Source organism: Mycteria americana, chromosome 5, assembly GCF_035582795.1.
Source record: "Mycteria americana isolate JAX WOST 10 ecotype Jacksonville Zoo and Gardens chromosome 5, USCA_MyAme_1.0, whole genome shotgun sequence".
NCBI classification, from domain to species: Eukaryota; Metazoa; Chordata; class Aves; order Ciconiiformes; family Ciconiidae; genus Mycteria; species Mycteria americana.
The window spans coordinates 57637116-57651765 of NC_134369.1; the positions used below are offsets into that span (position 1 = coordinate 57637116).

General features: G+C 41.5%; 1 protein-coding gene across 1 annotated transcript in view; it reads right to left on the reverse strand.

The window, feature by feature from the left end:
• Positions 1 to 14650, reverse strand: part of CLMN (calmin) — a 73504-nt gene that overhangs the window by 8125 nt on the left and 50729 nt on the right. Inside the window, exons 2-8 of the mRNA XM_075501542.1 lie at positions 12655 to 12716; positions 9958 to 10053; positions 8343 to 8426; positions 5468 to 5560; positions 3997 to 4187; positions 1996 to 2189; positions 916 to 998 (exon numbers count right to left, since the gene is read on the reverse strand). Of these exons, the coding sequence (XP_075357657.1) occupies positions 916 to 998; positions 1996 to 2189; positions 3997 to 4187; positions 5468 to 5560; positions 8343 to 8426; positions 9958 to 10053; positions 12655 to 12716 (803 nt within the window). The remainder of the gene's footprint in view (positions 1 to 915; positions 999 to 1995; positions 2190 to 3996; positions 4188 to 5467; positions 5561 to 8342; positions 8427 to 9957; positions 10054 to 12654; positions 12717 to 14650) is intronic.

Below are 14650 nucleotides of genomic sequence, written 5' to 3' on the forward strand. Positions count from 1 at the left end.
GCCCACCAATTTTATAAGCTACAAAATACATACCAACTGGAACATTCAGTCAAGAAATGAGAGGAAATGCCTTTCATGTAGGAACCATCATTTATGTGCATGTACTCTAGCATAAAAACTTACCCAGATACTCAAGGGACACTGAGTCCCTTGGGAACCCTTTCAAACCAAAAAGACTATGTGGAACTAGGTTTGTCTGGAAGTACAAGCAGCCTCCAGAACAGTTTTTCAGCTTATGCACATCTCTTCTCCAGTTTCTAGGACCTCCCATTTTTCCTCAAGTTTTCTGTCTCCTATCCCTTAATTCCTCTATAAGTTTATCCTCTGTTTCTCCAAAAGACCTTTGTCAGTCCCTGACACTGTCAGTCCCTGCTTGCTCCTCAATTCTTTATTTTTTATAAAGTCTGCATTGAAGTCCTGGTTCTTTAAGCTGCAGTTTATTTCATGCTTACAATGTGCGCTTTTGACTGCTGCACTGACAAGATTCAGCCTCTGGTATCTTCTGTCTGATACTTGCTAAATTCAGATTGATTGTGGCCCTCTGACTTGAGAAGACAGAAGTCAAAATGAAATTCAAAGTCCAATGAATCATCACAGATGAAGGAATAAATTTCAGCCTTATTCTGAGACTAATACAGCAACGTAGTAGAGCCCTATGTAACCAGTTCTAACCTCTGAAAGTTATAATTGGATGCAAATTTTTAAAAGCACAATTCTACCTAAAGCATTTTAGCAATTGCCAATGAAAGCCCATTTGACTGGATTTAACAAAAATGTGAAAAATTAAAACTGAGTTTGTGGTTTATTTTAAATAGTTTAGAAAGAAACCTAGAAGATAAACACAGCAATATCTGACTTTATTAAGTATTCCAAAGCAAATTAAAAAAACAATGTGACGTAGGAGTAAACACATACCCCTTCCAGCTCTGGGAAGTGTTCCAGAAATTGCGCCACATATGTCACAATTGACTGTTCATCGGGTGATTCCACCATGATATCTGCGGAGACAGACACAAGGGGCTTGAGCACACACGGCTTTGAAATGTTCTTGCAGAGGAACAGATCATCAGACATTTATCCTGCCTTTATGATGAGAGAAATAACAGCTACAAATGCTTTTCTTTTTCTGACAGATCGGAGAGGGTGGAATCCTTTTCACTGTTGATGGTACTCAAAAGAGTTCTCAACATCTCACATTAATTTTTTCCTGTTTCCAAACACATACTGAACCCTGATCAGGGTCCCTTTTCATCCACCTTCATACTGCCATTAGACAGTGATCTTGTTGAGTGACAGCACAGAGGTTTATTTTTAGCAGGATGGCCCAGTCTTCTAACAGGTGACCCATGAAAGCACAAATAACCAATCTGTGCTTTCAATCATAAAATCAAGGCCTAATACCTGTCTAGTAGAGGTCAGTAAAAAAGACTGCAAGAAGCAGCTCTATTTATATACATATATTTATATACACACATATATGCTTATATTTACATATATAAATATATGTATGTGCGTGTATATATGCATTGTAAAGGAAAAACTGGGAGATGCAAATATACTTGAATAGGTATCTACCCATTTTCCTGGTACAGCAGACTCACACGCTTCATCCTGGCTTGACATTTAGTCTCTGCAGACTGTAGGCATTACAAAATGGTGCTAATGCATTGAGACACCTCCCAGCACAACAGGGTGGTGATTAATGCCTGCTAGTAATGCAGATGTCACATAGCATCTAAACATTAACCAGGACCAGCGTACACAGCTACAACTGTGGTAAGATCTCTGCCCCCAAGGAGCTTACAAATATGACTGGAAGCATATGACTACAAGCCAGTGACCAATTCATCTTTATTTTTCTTATCAATCAGCCCAACACACTGATCACATCAACAACCTAATCACTGGGAGGTTTTTGGTAGGTATCACATTGCAATATTCATGAATTCATTATAGTTTGAATGTCACCCAACAAAGTTTATGTAGGCGTTTTACCTTCTGGTTCTAGGAGCCGAGGAACACCCAGCTTATTTTGTGCTATGCTGAAAGCATCCTCCAGGTTTTCTCGAGCCGATTTCTCCAGTGCTTGTTTCATGTCTACCAAAGTAGAGTCTATTGCTTTTATGATCGCTAAGAAAGCAAGGCCACTCCTCCAACTGCTGGCAAAGTCCTGAACTGCAACACCGTACCTGAACAGAATTACATACAGTTTACATGGGTGGTTGCGGTAAAAAATCCAAAGTAAAGGCATCATCATTTTCAAAGACTCCTGAAAGTTAAAAGTAAGGTTGCTGAGTTGCATTCGTCACATTTGAGATCTTTTTGGATTTTGAAATGCACAAAATACGTCCACAAAACACAAGGATTCACAAACTGGATCGGTGTGGCTAACAGCTGACACCAACCTGCTTGTAGGAAGTAGTTAGTAAAAACAAAGCCCTCAAGAACTCAGCAACCACATTTAACATTCACAAAACCAAATGTCTCTGTGATTCCTGTTTCTGTTGCTCTCCAGCATTTTAATGCCATAGCTTGGGAAGACTGCCAACACTTAAGTATTTAAAAACATAAGCATAAATGATTCACATTCCTGTGTACTTGGCCTTCTATAGCAGAAAATTGTGCTTTGCCAAATGCAAATGGTGTCAGTATATGTATAAACCACAAGTGTGTTAGATGCCCAAAGTTTTGGAGGAAAAAGCAACCATCTAACTTGCAATGAAATACAGCCCCAGAGTAGAAAATTCTGCACAGGTCATTGGATAACAGGATTATAATGATGCTGTTATGTTTTTAATAGTGCAGTTGCAAGAACAATTTTCTCCTATTAGATGTTTTCAGTTTGAACTCTTTGACTGGACTGAAAAGTCTATGGCCTTTACTTCTCTGGTCCTTGCTTTCCTTGTACCGTCTCCCTGTTAATGACATTATCAGCATTATTTTGGGACTAAAACTGTGCTTCCTCTATAGTCTGCACTGGCAGCAGTGAACTACGGATCTCAGAGGGACAACTTTATCTACACAACAAGCACCCTTAGCTTCACTGGAAGTAACCAAGGGATGATGTGGCCCACGGGACCAAGTATTTAAATTGTAAACTTTTATCTTCAACACTAGACACAGAACATTTGTGTTCACAGGCAGATTTGGACATATAAATCCACCAGCAGACAAAAATGTCAAATACTCAGCTATCCAACTTGTATAAGTAAGTTTGACCCATGCCCTCTTTAAAACTCTCTGGCAGTCATCGCTTGAGATAACAGTATATGTTAAATACGCTCCAAGCATTTACACGTGCACTAGACGTCTTACACTAAAGTTTTTTAACCTGACAGTAACTCTGCCAAGTTAAAGCATTACTAGACAGAATGCTTTGGTGAAAGAACTGCTTTTTTAGAAAAGAGGAGAGAGATGTGTTGAGCAAGGGAAACGGACCCAAATATTACAAGTTCATGAGAAGCGATCTCAGATTCACCCCCTTCCCCTCTTTAATTCTGAGGAAAGTGGGATTCTAAGACAGGCTCTGTCCTTGAAGGCACTCTGCAGCACACAGAGAAGCTCCCTCAGGGCTGCTGCTTAATTTGAGAGACTGCTCCTGAAGTCTTTCAATACATTTATTTTTTCAGTTCACCCCTAGTTTATGCCTACCCCTTAATTAGCAAAAGATATCAAATAGACTGCACAAAAGCCAGGGGGTAGAGGGAGGAGGGAACGATCCTGTTTTAAACAGCAACGAGCAGATCAGTGCAGGTTAACATTTAACGCTCAAATCATGAAGCCAGCAACACACATGGCTTCAAGGCCAGACGGCTGCTGTGGACACGCGGCTGTAGCGACATACCCCCCTGCAGAGACCGCGCGCCTGCAAACTTCGAAAGCAGAAGAAGCCCCAGCGCATGGTAGTGCACACACGGAGCATGGGAGAGAAAAAAGTCTCAGCTTCAAAAGTGCAGGCGGCAAAACACGTTTTTCCACGAGGGTTTGTTAGCTTACTTTCTGGTTTTCCTCTGAACCCAGATTAAAAGGGCTCTGATGGCTTTCCGCTGATCCTTCACTGTAATGGACACGTTTCTCTCCACGCTGGGAGTGTTGGGGTGGGACGTGTCTGACTCGGGACCACTGGGCCCGGAGGACAGGCTGGAGGAGGAGGAGTTCCTGTTGAGGTTGCCTGTCAGCTCCTTAATCTGTAAAAAAAGGCAAAACACACAGCGCTGTGGTTTAACACCAGCTGCACAGAGAACTCAGCGCTTGTTTTCATGCAAACTTTAAAGATAACAGCACCATAACTGGGTTTTAAGAGGTAATTATAGGCCTGTCCATTTTAACTCTCAACTTGTATTGCACAGGCATGACAGCCAGCACCAGCCCAGCTGGCAACCCCAGGAAGCAGGGCAAGGTATCAGTTAAGGCTGAACCCAGCAAATTTGTATTAAACAAAAAACAAAGAAACATGCCCTTGAAAGAAAAGTTAGTTTAACTGAAATCATTCTTTCTCGTCACAGGACTCACTTGAGCGAAATATTTTTAGTCAAGAAATGGTGACCTGCACTAGCACTCCTGTCCTTGGTCGGCGTTGATCCCAACTACCCACTCTGCTGCTTTTAGGTCCCCCATGCCCTCTGCTGCCAGGGTGACAGATTCTGGTCGCACCATCTCTGCCCGCGAGTCCGTCTGGCCAAACTGGTGCTGTGCACCACTGTTCAGCTCGAGGAGCTCAGCCAGGGAGAGAAACCCCAGTGCAACTTTGAGATTATTTTTTAAACCTGTAGCTATTTTAGAAATGAGGCCAAGAGAATGAAAGAGCCTCACAGTCTTAGGAGAGTTGCAGAAACCCTCCCTCCATTTCTCTCTGTTCATTAGAATTTGGTATTGTCTAGAAGGACATTTTCAAAATACATGTAGATTAGGGAGCAGTTTTAATCTAAGCCTGGGGCTAAGTCAATTTTCAGGCTCAAATCAGTTTTATCAGTTCCAGGCCCTTCAGGATCTTTCATTTGGCCTTCTACATCAGTTGCAAATTTTTGCCATGTTGAGTAAGTCTCTGGAGATCAGTGATTCTACATGGAATTTCCCACCACATTGGACCAAATCCAGAAAAGGTTATTGAAAATAAACTGTGACCTGGAACCAAACCCGAGACATTGGTTCAGATCCAGGGAATTTGGAGCAGAACCCTGAGAAGGCACAGGAGAGAAGGGGAAGTAGTAATCTGAAGCTCTAATTCTGGTCCAAGTCAAACGAGGGCTTAAATTGTCTCCTATTTACACCAAAATAGGTCCAATGAAGTAAAATGAAAGCAGCTGCAGGTATAAAATTAATGTATAAAAGAGGGAAAAGCCCAGGTTTAGCATGCTTAATCATGTTCTTTAGGATTAAAAATCAATTTAAAAATCAGTATTTAGCTGGAATAGATTGATACCATGAAGGTTGTTCACTTATGATTAAAGTATTCAAGTTTTATTACCTGAAAAAACAAGATTATATTCCATATTAGTCCAAGTACCAGAGAGGAATTTCCATCTGCTATTTCTGCTGCATCAATGCTAACAAGCTTTACCTGTAGAAGACATCATAAATTCAGAGCCGAATTCAAAGAAGCAAGGTAAATGCAAAAAAAGAAGTGAGACTACTGGATATGTCCAGAACACTGGTGCCACTGACTGCCCAGCCAAAAAGCAAGACTGAAATCTTGTGTTAATGATAATTTGCCCTGATCACAACCACCCTGCTCATTGAACTTTTATCTCAAGCCCCCAGCATAGTCTGCAGAACAGAAGTGAGCCCAATTCTGCATCCTGAGGACTACAAATGTGTTACCTCCATACAAAAATGGAACAAGATGGTGCCCCCTCCAGTGGATCTTATTCTTAAAAAGTAGAGTCACTTGTCTTACAAAAATTAAAATCCTAATAAGATCTGCTTACTTCTGTTTTGCTATGCATCTCCTTTCTCCTTGCTTATCTCACCTTACACAGCTTGTCACGGAGTTCTGATTAAATCAGTTAGCAAAGGATAGAGTTGCCTAATCCAAGCAAACTCAACTTTCCCACACTAAGGTTTCTTCCACCTGATAACGCCAGGATGTTTTTCTCTTAGGCAACACAGTCTTGGTTTTGGCAAAGGTCATGGAGGAGGGAGGAAGCAAGGAAGCTGTCAGTACTGCACATGGCACCCAGACTGAGTTAAAGCCCAGCATACAGCCCATTTATCACTTAGAAATCCTGTACACGATGAATCACTTAGCAGCACTCTACCCTGCTGCCCCAGTTCCACAGAAGCGTACGCTGACGGGTTCCACCCACTGTGGTTTAATATCTAACCCTGAAGCTCTTGGCAGCCAAGGCATTTTGCCAGCACTTTCATCACCACCCTTTACTAACTGGTTTGGTTAAACTGAAAAAAGGAAAGGAAAATAACTTTTTATCTAGTGGTTCGCACAACAGTTTTTACCTTAGCAAGAAGACATCTCTAGCTGTCATATTTCAAGGCTTAGATTTCTTGCTAGCCCCAAGGTACTTGGCACGGGAAAACCTTTAAGACCTAGTACATTTTAATAGCAGTTTCTCCAAAATGGGGAGCAAGCGGCATTTAACATTAGACTGCTCTCAGTGTCAGCTCTGTCCTCTTACTGCTGCTTATGTTTGTCACCCAGCCCAGTAGAGACATCCAGCTATAAGATACTGGCTGCCTACTCTCAAGTGAACAAGAAATCCATAGAAAAGTAGGTGTTTTAGCACCACTAATTAAAAGGCCACCTGTGTCCAAGGCTCCTCCTGTCTGGCCTTGCTCACTGAGTTTCTATGTTGTCCCCTAGCAAGGTCCTGGCAACCAGACATGCTTCAGCTGCAGCTCTGCAATGCATTGATATCAACAGAGAGAAAAAAATCTCATCTGCCAGTGGGCCTTAGCTGGCTTTGGGCAGAAAGCATCAAGTGGGAAACTGTTAAGAAATCTGAGAACTTCTAAAATATTTTTTAGTAGTTCTATAGCAGGGCATGTAGACACACACATTTAGGGCCAGAGCAGCCCCTACTGGTGGACTTTCCAAAAGGACACTGGAACACCTGGAAGTTACTGGACAACTTCTTGACCTTTCACATCCTCTCCTGGGGAAAAAGGCAAAGGAGGTTAAACCTCCCACATCTGCCGGGTTGTAAGGGACCCACTAAGGGCTCACATCGCACCCATTCCTGCGCTGGGGTGGCAGGGACTCTCCTGCGTGACGAGCACTGCTGCAGGACCTCTGGAGCAAGAGCTAAGCTCGTTGCAGGGAAGCAGCACAGCGACATCAGTTGCTGTTGTGGCATTCCATGCAAGGCAGGGTTTTGCCCCTACGCGCACACCAGATCCCTCCTCGCCCGTAAAGTTTAAACCCTATGGAGTACTTGCACCCTGGAGTCAATACGATCATCAATTACATCTTCTTCCCAGGCAGTATAGTGGAGAAGTTGCAAAACTTTATTTCAGATACTAGATAAAAAGATCTTTCAGTACAGCAAGAATGCTGCAGTCGTTTATGGGACATAGTCCAATATTAGTTTTCTCTTTCTGAAAGATCTGCGTATACCAGGCATATGAGTTGTGATATGGCTGGGACTTCTCTTGACAGCATTACTTCTCAACACTTTTCAAGAGCAGAGTGTTTTCAAGACACAGGCCACATCCATAGGGCTTTGGAATAAAGCCCTAATGGGAGAAATCAAAAAAGAAAAAAAGGATTGAATCACTTCAAGCTACAGGGTCTGATCTTGCTTGGTCACTGACAAGTTTAGGAAGTGATGTTGCAGTAGTGCCACGCTGACTATCAGGGAAGTTACATCCTTACAAGGTTTTGATTCCTGGAATTACGCATTTATGTCATGTTCCCAGATCTATGTCGTGTTCCCAGATTTAATTTTCTCTTGCCTTTGACTCATGATCAGCTGCTGCACCAGTTTACTAGATAAATACATGATTTTTAATACTGAAAGTATTTCTGATGAAAGGAAGGAGTCATCTACCTTCAGCATAACTGAAGTAATGCCACTAAGACCCAGTTCATAAAGATTACTTGCATTTCTTTTTATTTTCTTTTAATATTGGGCTCCTGATCCTTTAATCCTGCTGAACTTTTACATTATAAAATGAACAAATAATCCTTGTTTTAGACTCTGTAGGTGTTCTCGTTGTGCATTTCTATGTGGCTTTTCAGCCTTGCTGCTAAGGTAAGTCACAGAGCCTTTAAGTAGAGCGTTCCTCTTACGTACATGCAGCGCATCAGACTGGTTACAATAACAACAATTACAATTTGCAACATACATCAGGAGGAGATATTAAGACCAGCCTTTGGAAATACTTACATTACTGTCCTCCAGAAACTTAAGTGCTTTGGCTATGTTGTTCAAACGAAAAATGCGATGGGTTGAAGATTTGTATTCGTGCATCTAGAAAAAATAAGAGCCATGCTGACTTTAAAAATGGTGGAATTACTCACCAAGTCATATAAAGCTTAAAAAGCCTACAGATACAGAGGCAAAATACAGCTAAGGAAATATACGTGTATAAAATTATTGCCATCTTTTCTGATCAGTGAAGTGCTTCAACTACGTGATCTGCCCTTGCTGTAGCAAAACAGGGTTAGCAACCAGCTTTCCTGCTCTCCAGATGTTATCACTCTCTTGGACCTGCCACGTTGATTATTTATGTAATCACTCCCCAAGACGTTCAGTCACAGGATCAAATTTACCTGAGAATTTGGAATAATAGATTTTTTTTTCTTGAAATAAATTAAATGATCCTAATTAGGAAGTGTGAGCAGTTTTCATAGCAGGCACAGGCAGGTGGGGTGCAGAAGCCTTCATTTTGGCAGACATGAAACAGATTTGTGGCATGCCTGTCTCCCTGCAATTCCGCTTTGGCACACTGTTTTTATCCCGTGCGCAGGAACACCTCACTGCCAGCACAGCAAGTCTGGCCAGCTGACCTTACCTCCTTCCTTGCCCTTCTCCCTGACCTCCCGGGGCACAGCCTAGGGTTTACCGTGATGTGTTTCCCCCTTCAATTCCTTTCCAGCCTGGCTCTCAATGCAATCTGTGTGAATGCACACAGAGGCACTGCTGCTTCTGCTACAGCTCCCCAAAACTGCAAGAGTATTAAAAACAGGCAGTTGTGAATGTGTGACCACAGTGGCCATTCCTGCTGCAGTGTGCAGGTGGTTCAGTCACTACAGAGCATCACCAGGTGATTGCAAGTGTACTTGCACTGGTGAGACCGCTGCAGAACAGATCTCTCCTCATACCCAAGTGTGATGCTCACACAGAAGAGAATACTTGCTGACGAGACTGATGTAGAAAGAAAACATTAAAGTCACCTGTAACTGGTCATTTATATTTGCACTGGGTGTTTCCATTTCTGGTATGTGGAACTTTATACAGCTCTTTCAAAGAAAGGAGGGGAGAAAAAGATTCTGATAAGTGAAACTTTGCCCTTCTGATTTAGACCATATCAGTAAGACTAATGAAACCTGAGCCAGGATACCAGAACTAAACTCACGACTACACCAAGCATCAGCAGACCTATTAAGTGTCATAATGATCTTAGATAAAATAGAAACAGACTTTATGGATTAAAAAATAATACAGCAAAGATATCTTTTCTTGGTAATGTGACTTGGGTCATCTCCAAACAGAATATGAGAGCTTTAAGGTATTAAAGCCTTAAAAACCGGAGGGGTAGGAATGTTTACACTGATCCCACACCATTTGCACAATAGCTATATATTTCCTTGAAATCTAAGTTACAACTCAGGACACCAGCCTGTAATATAAGGAAATTACAATGAAGTTGCTGAAATGCTTATTACTATACCCAAGACACGGGACCAAATTCACCCTTATTCCTTGGATGTCCATACATTGTTGTTTGTAACATACAGAGCTCCATACCTGCGGAGGTTTCTCCCTCTTGTATACATACCAGCTTTTGTCCTGACAGGACTTCCAGGAGCGCCATCAAGATTTTGCCATCTTGTATATCAATAAACAAGTCCTTCACTTTCAGAGGAGGCTTGCACTGTGAAGAAAAGAAACCAGGTAGCTTCTAAAGCAGCACTGCTTGGTACATCACCATGATTTCAGAGAGTAAGAAGGAGAATTTTACAAGACAGAGATACTAGAAATAAATCTTAGCCTGCCAGAAGAAAGGGCTGACTTTTCTTCACATCAGTGGCAATTCTGTCCTAAGAATGTCTGAATTAAAACTGAGATATAGTACCCATGTAATTGAGATCAGACAAGGACTTATGCCGTATTTCCCATAACAGAATCTCACCTTAAATACTCTGCCTAGGAAGCAACCACCCAAGGGTTGGGTGCTGATCCCTCAGACTAAGACAAGTCCAGCAGAAGCGAATCCCACTTTATGCCCAAAATAAACCCGAGATCCAGCCAGCCCAAGGTCCTGTCTCCTCTGTAAGGTTTCTGGTGGTGCCGTCCTGTTTCCCAGTATTGTCTAAGTACTTTAAATAGCAACGTCTTGTATTGCGTCTCTCTCTTCTCAGCAAACTCCTCCAAAGGGAACCATCTCCTCACTTCACCGAGGTGTCTGATGACGTGCGCGCTGAGGCACACGGCCAAGCCCGCTCAGCCCTTAGGGGTACTCTCAGCTGCAGCAATTATGCTCTGTTCAGGTGTCACTCACTCATGCGTCCCTAAAGAGCCACATCTTTTTATCTTTGGTTGGGCAATGCACTACTGTTCGATTAAGCACTGCTTCTGGCAAACTGGGGCCATACATTTTTGTTGCTAGTCTTTAATCAGCCAAAAGTACTAAACAATGCTCCATACTGAAAGAAAGAAAAGTATTGTTCATTTCAAGATTAAATAACCTATCTGAAAGCCTCAAACCCAAACCTTTTTTATTCTTTCATTACGTAAGACAAGAACCACCAGAACTCAGAGGATGCAGACTACTCCCGACTATCCCATGACCAGCAGAGCCAGCTCCTCTCAAAAGATGACCCAAATGGTATGGTCTGCTCCAAAAGGGGACACACCGCACCGTAAGTTTCCTGAAGAAGTACAAGAAGAAGACTTCACTGCTGCCCTTAAAAGAATGAAGCCACTCTGCAAGAAGTGCTTCTTGGAGGATAAAGGCAGAAGCCACCTTTCTCGGTGGGTATCGTGGGGAAATGACCTGTAATTAGAGGGAGCTTTAGCGAAGCTCTCGTTATTTACAGAGATATGTTTATTATGCCACTTCCAGGGAAAACATTAATATAGCAGCAGGCTTTTGCCCTTTCTTCAGAAAAGCATTTTTCTTTGTTGAATCAGAGAGGAAAAAAATTTGTATGAACTCCAGAGAAAACAGTTCACCTGCCCACAAAGTTTCTAAGACTTCATATGCTTGGCACAGCAGAATTAACAGCACCCTACAGCCTTTTTCATGATCTAATCCCTTCTGTAAATCAAAGACCTTCTCCACAGTCATATATTTGACAAGCCTTTTTGACAACTTCCAAAATTGCAGTTAGTTTAAAGCCCTAGAGCCTGATTCACGAAGGAATCTCGTAACACTGTCGTCGTTCTGAGAGACCTTTGGGAGCAATTGCTCGTCAAAACATTTCCAACTAGCCTTATTCTGATTTTCCAGTGAGATTTAAGAGGATCCCTTTATTCCTTCAGCAACACTCACTGCAGGGGAGTGGACTTAAGCAACTATATATGTGATGCCTTTCTTCTAAAACCCCTTTGCTTTACTATGTCTGAAATGCAATCACTTTCCAAGAGCTACAGGAGCTAGACTGAGAGTCAGCTTGTAGCACAAACTTAGTCCCAATCTGTACTCTATGAAATTTAGCCACGGATACTAAAAGCACTGTGAAGACCAAACTCCAGTCCAAGTTAGGACTGTTGGTCTAGGTTAGGAAGCTGGTCTCATTCCTTGATCCTGCACTAAGCATTGCTGCTGTCTCAGTAATACTAAGAATTTTTTTCTCCTTTCATCCCCAACAGCAGGAAAATCATTCTCTGGATGGCAGACTGCTCAGGAGAGTTAGTACTTATCTACTATCAAAAAGAACAGTAAATTACGTTTAATAGCCAAATTACGGTGTGATTAAGAAACAATTGCATCTTAAAAATATGAAGTAATGTCCAAAAATTAGTTCTCTAACATAAGTGGATACGTAAAGATCCCATCATATAGCCCCCCCCAAACATGACTGACAAGGAATTAACGCTTCACATCTGCAGATGTGGGAGGAAGCTAGGTTCTGAAGAACATCTGTCTTTGGCCATGATGCCTCAGATGTTCGAACTTCCAGTCCAGGGAAGAATACAGTCATCATCACCTCAGAGCAGCCTAAACCACACTTGATTTTATGTGGGTACATTCTGTGGGAAAATTCTAGCTTCATGATAACAGTCAGTAGCATTAAAGGCTTAAATGCACCTGAGATGAGCTAAAGCCAGCCAAGCATTCATTGTGCCTGAAAAGCAATTTTCATTTACCCAGAAACTTGCTTTTACCTTCCCCTCATTCTCCTCTGAACTTCCCCATACGAACAGAAGTCAACTTTGTTTCCAAATTTTAACTACTTTAAAATGAATTAACTGCAGTCTGTCTATGGTTGTGTCCTTGTATCTCAATATCACTACTGTTTGTCAGTCTTACCTTTCCCAAATGTAGGTTTATCCATCTGGTAAAGGTCCTCTTCTGTACATTTTCCCGTTCCACTAGAAATATCAGAAACAAAAAACAGCACCTAAGTTTCCAGAAGAGGGAAAGCTGGTAGGAAATTTCAAAAACTGATGCACAAAAAAGTCAGAATTCCCGAGAGCCCTATGAATAAAACAAATATATTCCAACCAGGAGGCAGAAGGTTGAGCTACGGTGTTTTATTCAATTTCTTTGCCCAGACATCAGCTATACACTCGTAGATGCATTCTAAAGGACGTACGAAGAAGTCTCTCTTAGTTTTGCAACCTTCAACGTAGCTTTTGAGAGGTGAACATTTATGTGTTGTGCACAGCTCTCCAGTGATGTTAGGCTCTGAGCAGGCAGCTTGACCCTTCTATGTCAATTTATAGGATTATTCCTGACACCCTCCTGCAAATTGGGCTAGCGTGGATTCCAATGTACTTACTTGCATGCACAAGGAAACAGGACCGCATTAGCCAACATAACAATTTTGTCTTCATTCTTATGAATGGAAAAGCTTCATCAAATCTCATCTTCCCAATCTCCTATCTAGTCCATTTAAAATCAAAATTCCAGGTACCTACTTTGAAGAATCATTTTATTTATATTGCAGTAAGATGAGGAGTGCTTGTTCCTTGCCAGAAGTGCTGTATGCTAGGTGCTGTACAAACAGCTCTTGGGCCAGCTGAAGAGTTTTTAATCACATCTGCCATTTCCTGAACCCATTTCCATAGTGAATTACAGCCAAAGTGTAAGGGGAATCATATTACTGACCAACTTCCATTTACCTTCTAATATAAAAAAGTAAACCATATATTTAATATAAATGAAGTAGACTGACAAAGTAATATTTCATTTTTGAGACAATTATTCTCAACTGGTTCTCAAATTTCACTTGAATTAAGGAAATCTGGCAATTTATGAACAAAAACCATTAAAACTAGTTATATGCTGTATTTCAATTTACTCATAGAGCATATAAAATATATTTTAAAACCATTTTGTGTTTCTTCAGCCCTACAAAAATAGCTAACCTATCTACTAGGAAATCACATTCTGTAGAAGTCTGGTTTGGTTTTATTGGTCAGACTAATTATAGGCTAAGTAGTAGCTTCCGTAAATCAAATTTTAATATTGTTCTTTTTGATCATTTTAACTGAAGGGTCAGCAGCCTCTAATCATATGTAGAATTGTTTTCCTTATTTTAATGTATTGGAATAGAGCTTTCAGCATGAATTACATCTGTCACTGACAGCCATTCAGGCCTTTTAAGTCCTCTTATTCCTGTAAAACCTGATTTTATGTAAGATGGGTTAAAAAAAGTCATTACCCCTTAAGTGCTTTAGAAAACATGGAAAATGCCAAACTTATTATTGCTGTTGGCTTTTCTTTTAAAATATCTTAGAAGAATGTGCACAGATTTGAAACAGCTCTCTACAAATGAAACTGTAAATTACATTAGGGTTCCAGAATATCTGTAAAAAACCCACAGCATTTACCACCTACAAATCTCAGAGTACAATAAACTAAGAGACGTGTCACATCTTTCTTGGGCTTCACTTCCTTCAGCACCTCAACCCCAGAACTGGCTTTCCATGCACTCACACATCCACGGCTGCGGAGCAGAAGTGCTATGTGTCACCTAGGGTGTAACTTCCACAATCGATCTGTTAAAATTAACTTTTGAGGGTGGGTGGAGGTTACTGTTAAGCCAGATCTGTTCCCAGATACACTTCTTCTTGTTCAAATACATGTGTTGGTGCAAAGGGGAAGGCAGAACGGGCACAGGAGCTAGCGGCAGGCAACGAGGCACCTCTTTCTAAAGCTTGCCTGAAACGCTCAGGAACACTCGGCTGGGCAGTGCCAGGTTTTGGGGAGGACAGGAGACCTTATCAAATGGGCTGGCTCCACAGACTTCCAATGTCGACCAGAATCAAAGAGGAAACACAGAAGGGTACACAGAAGCAAA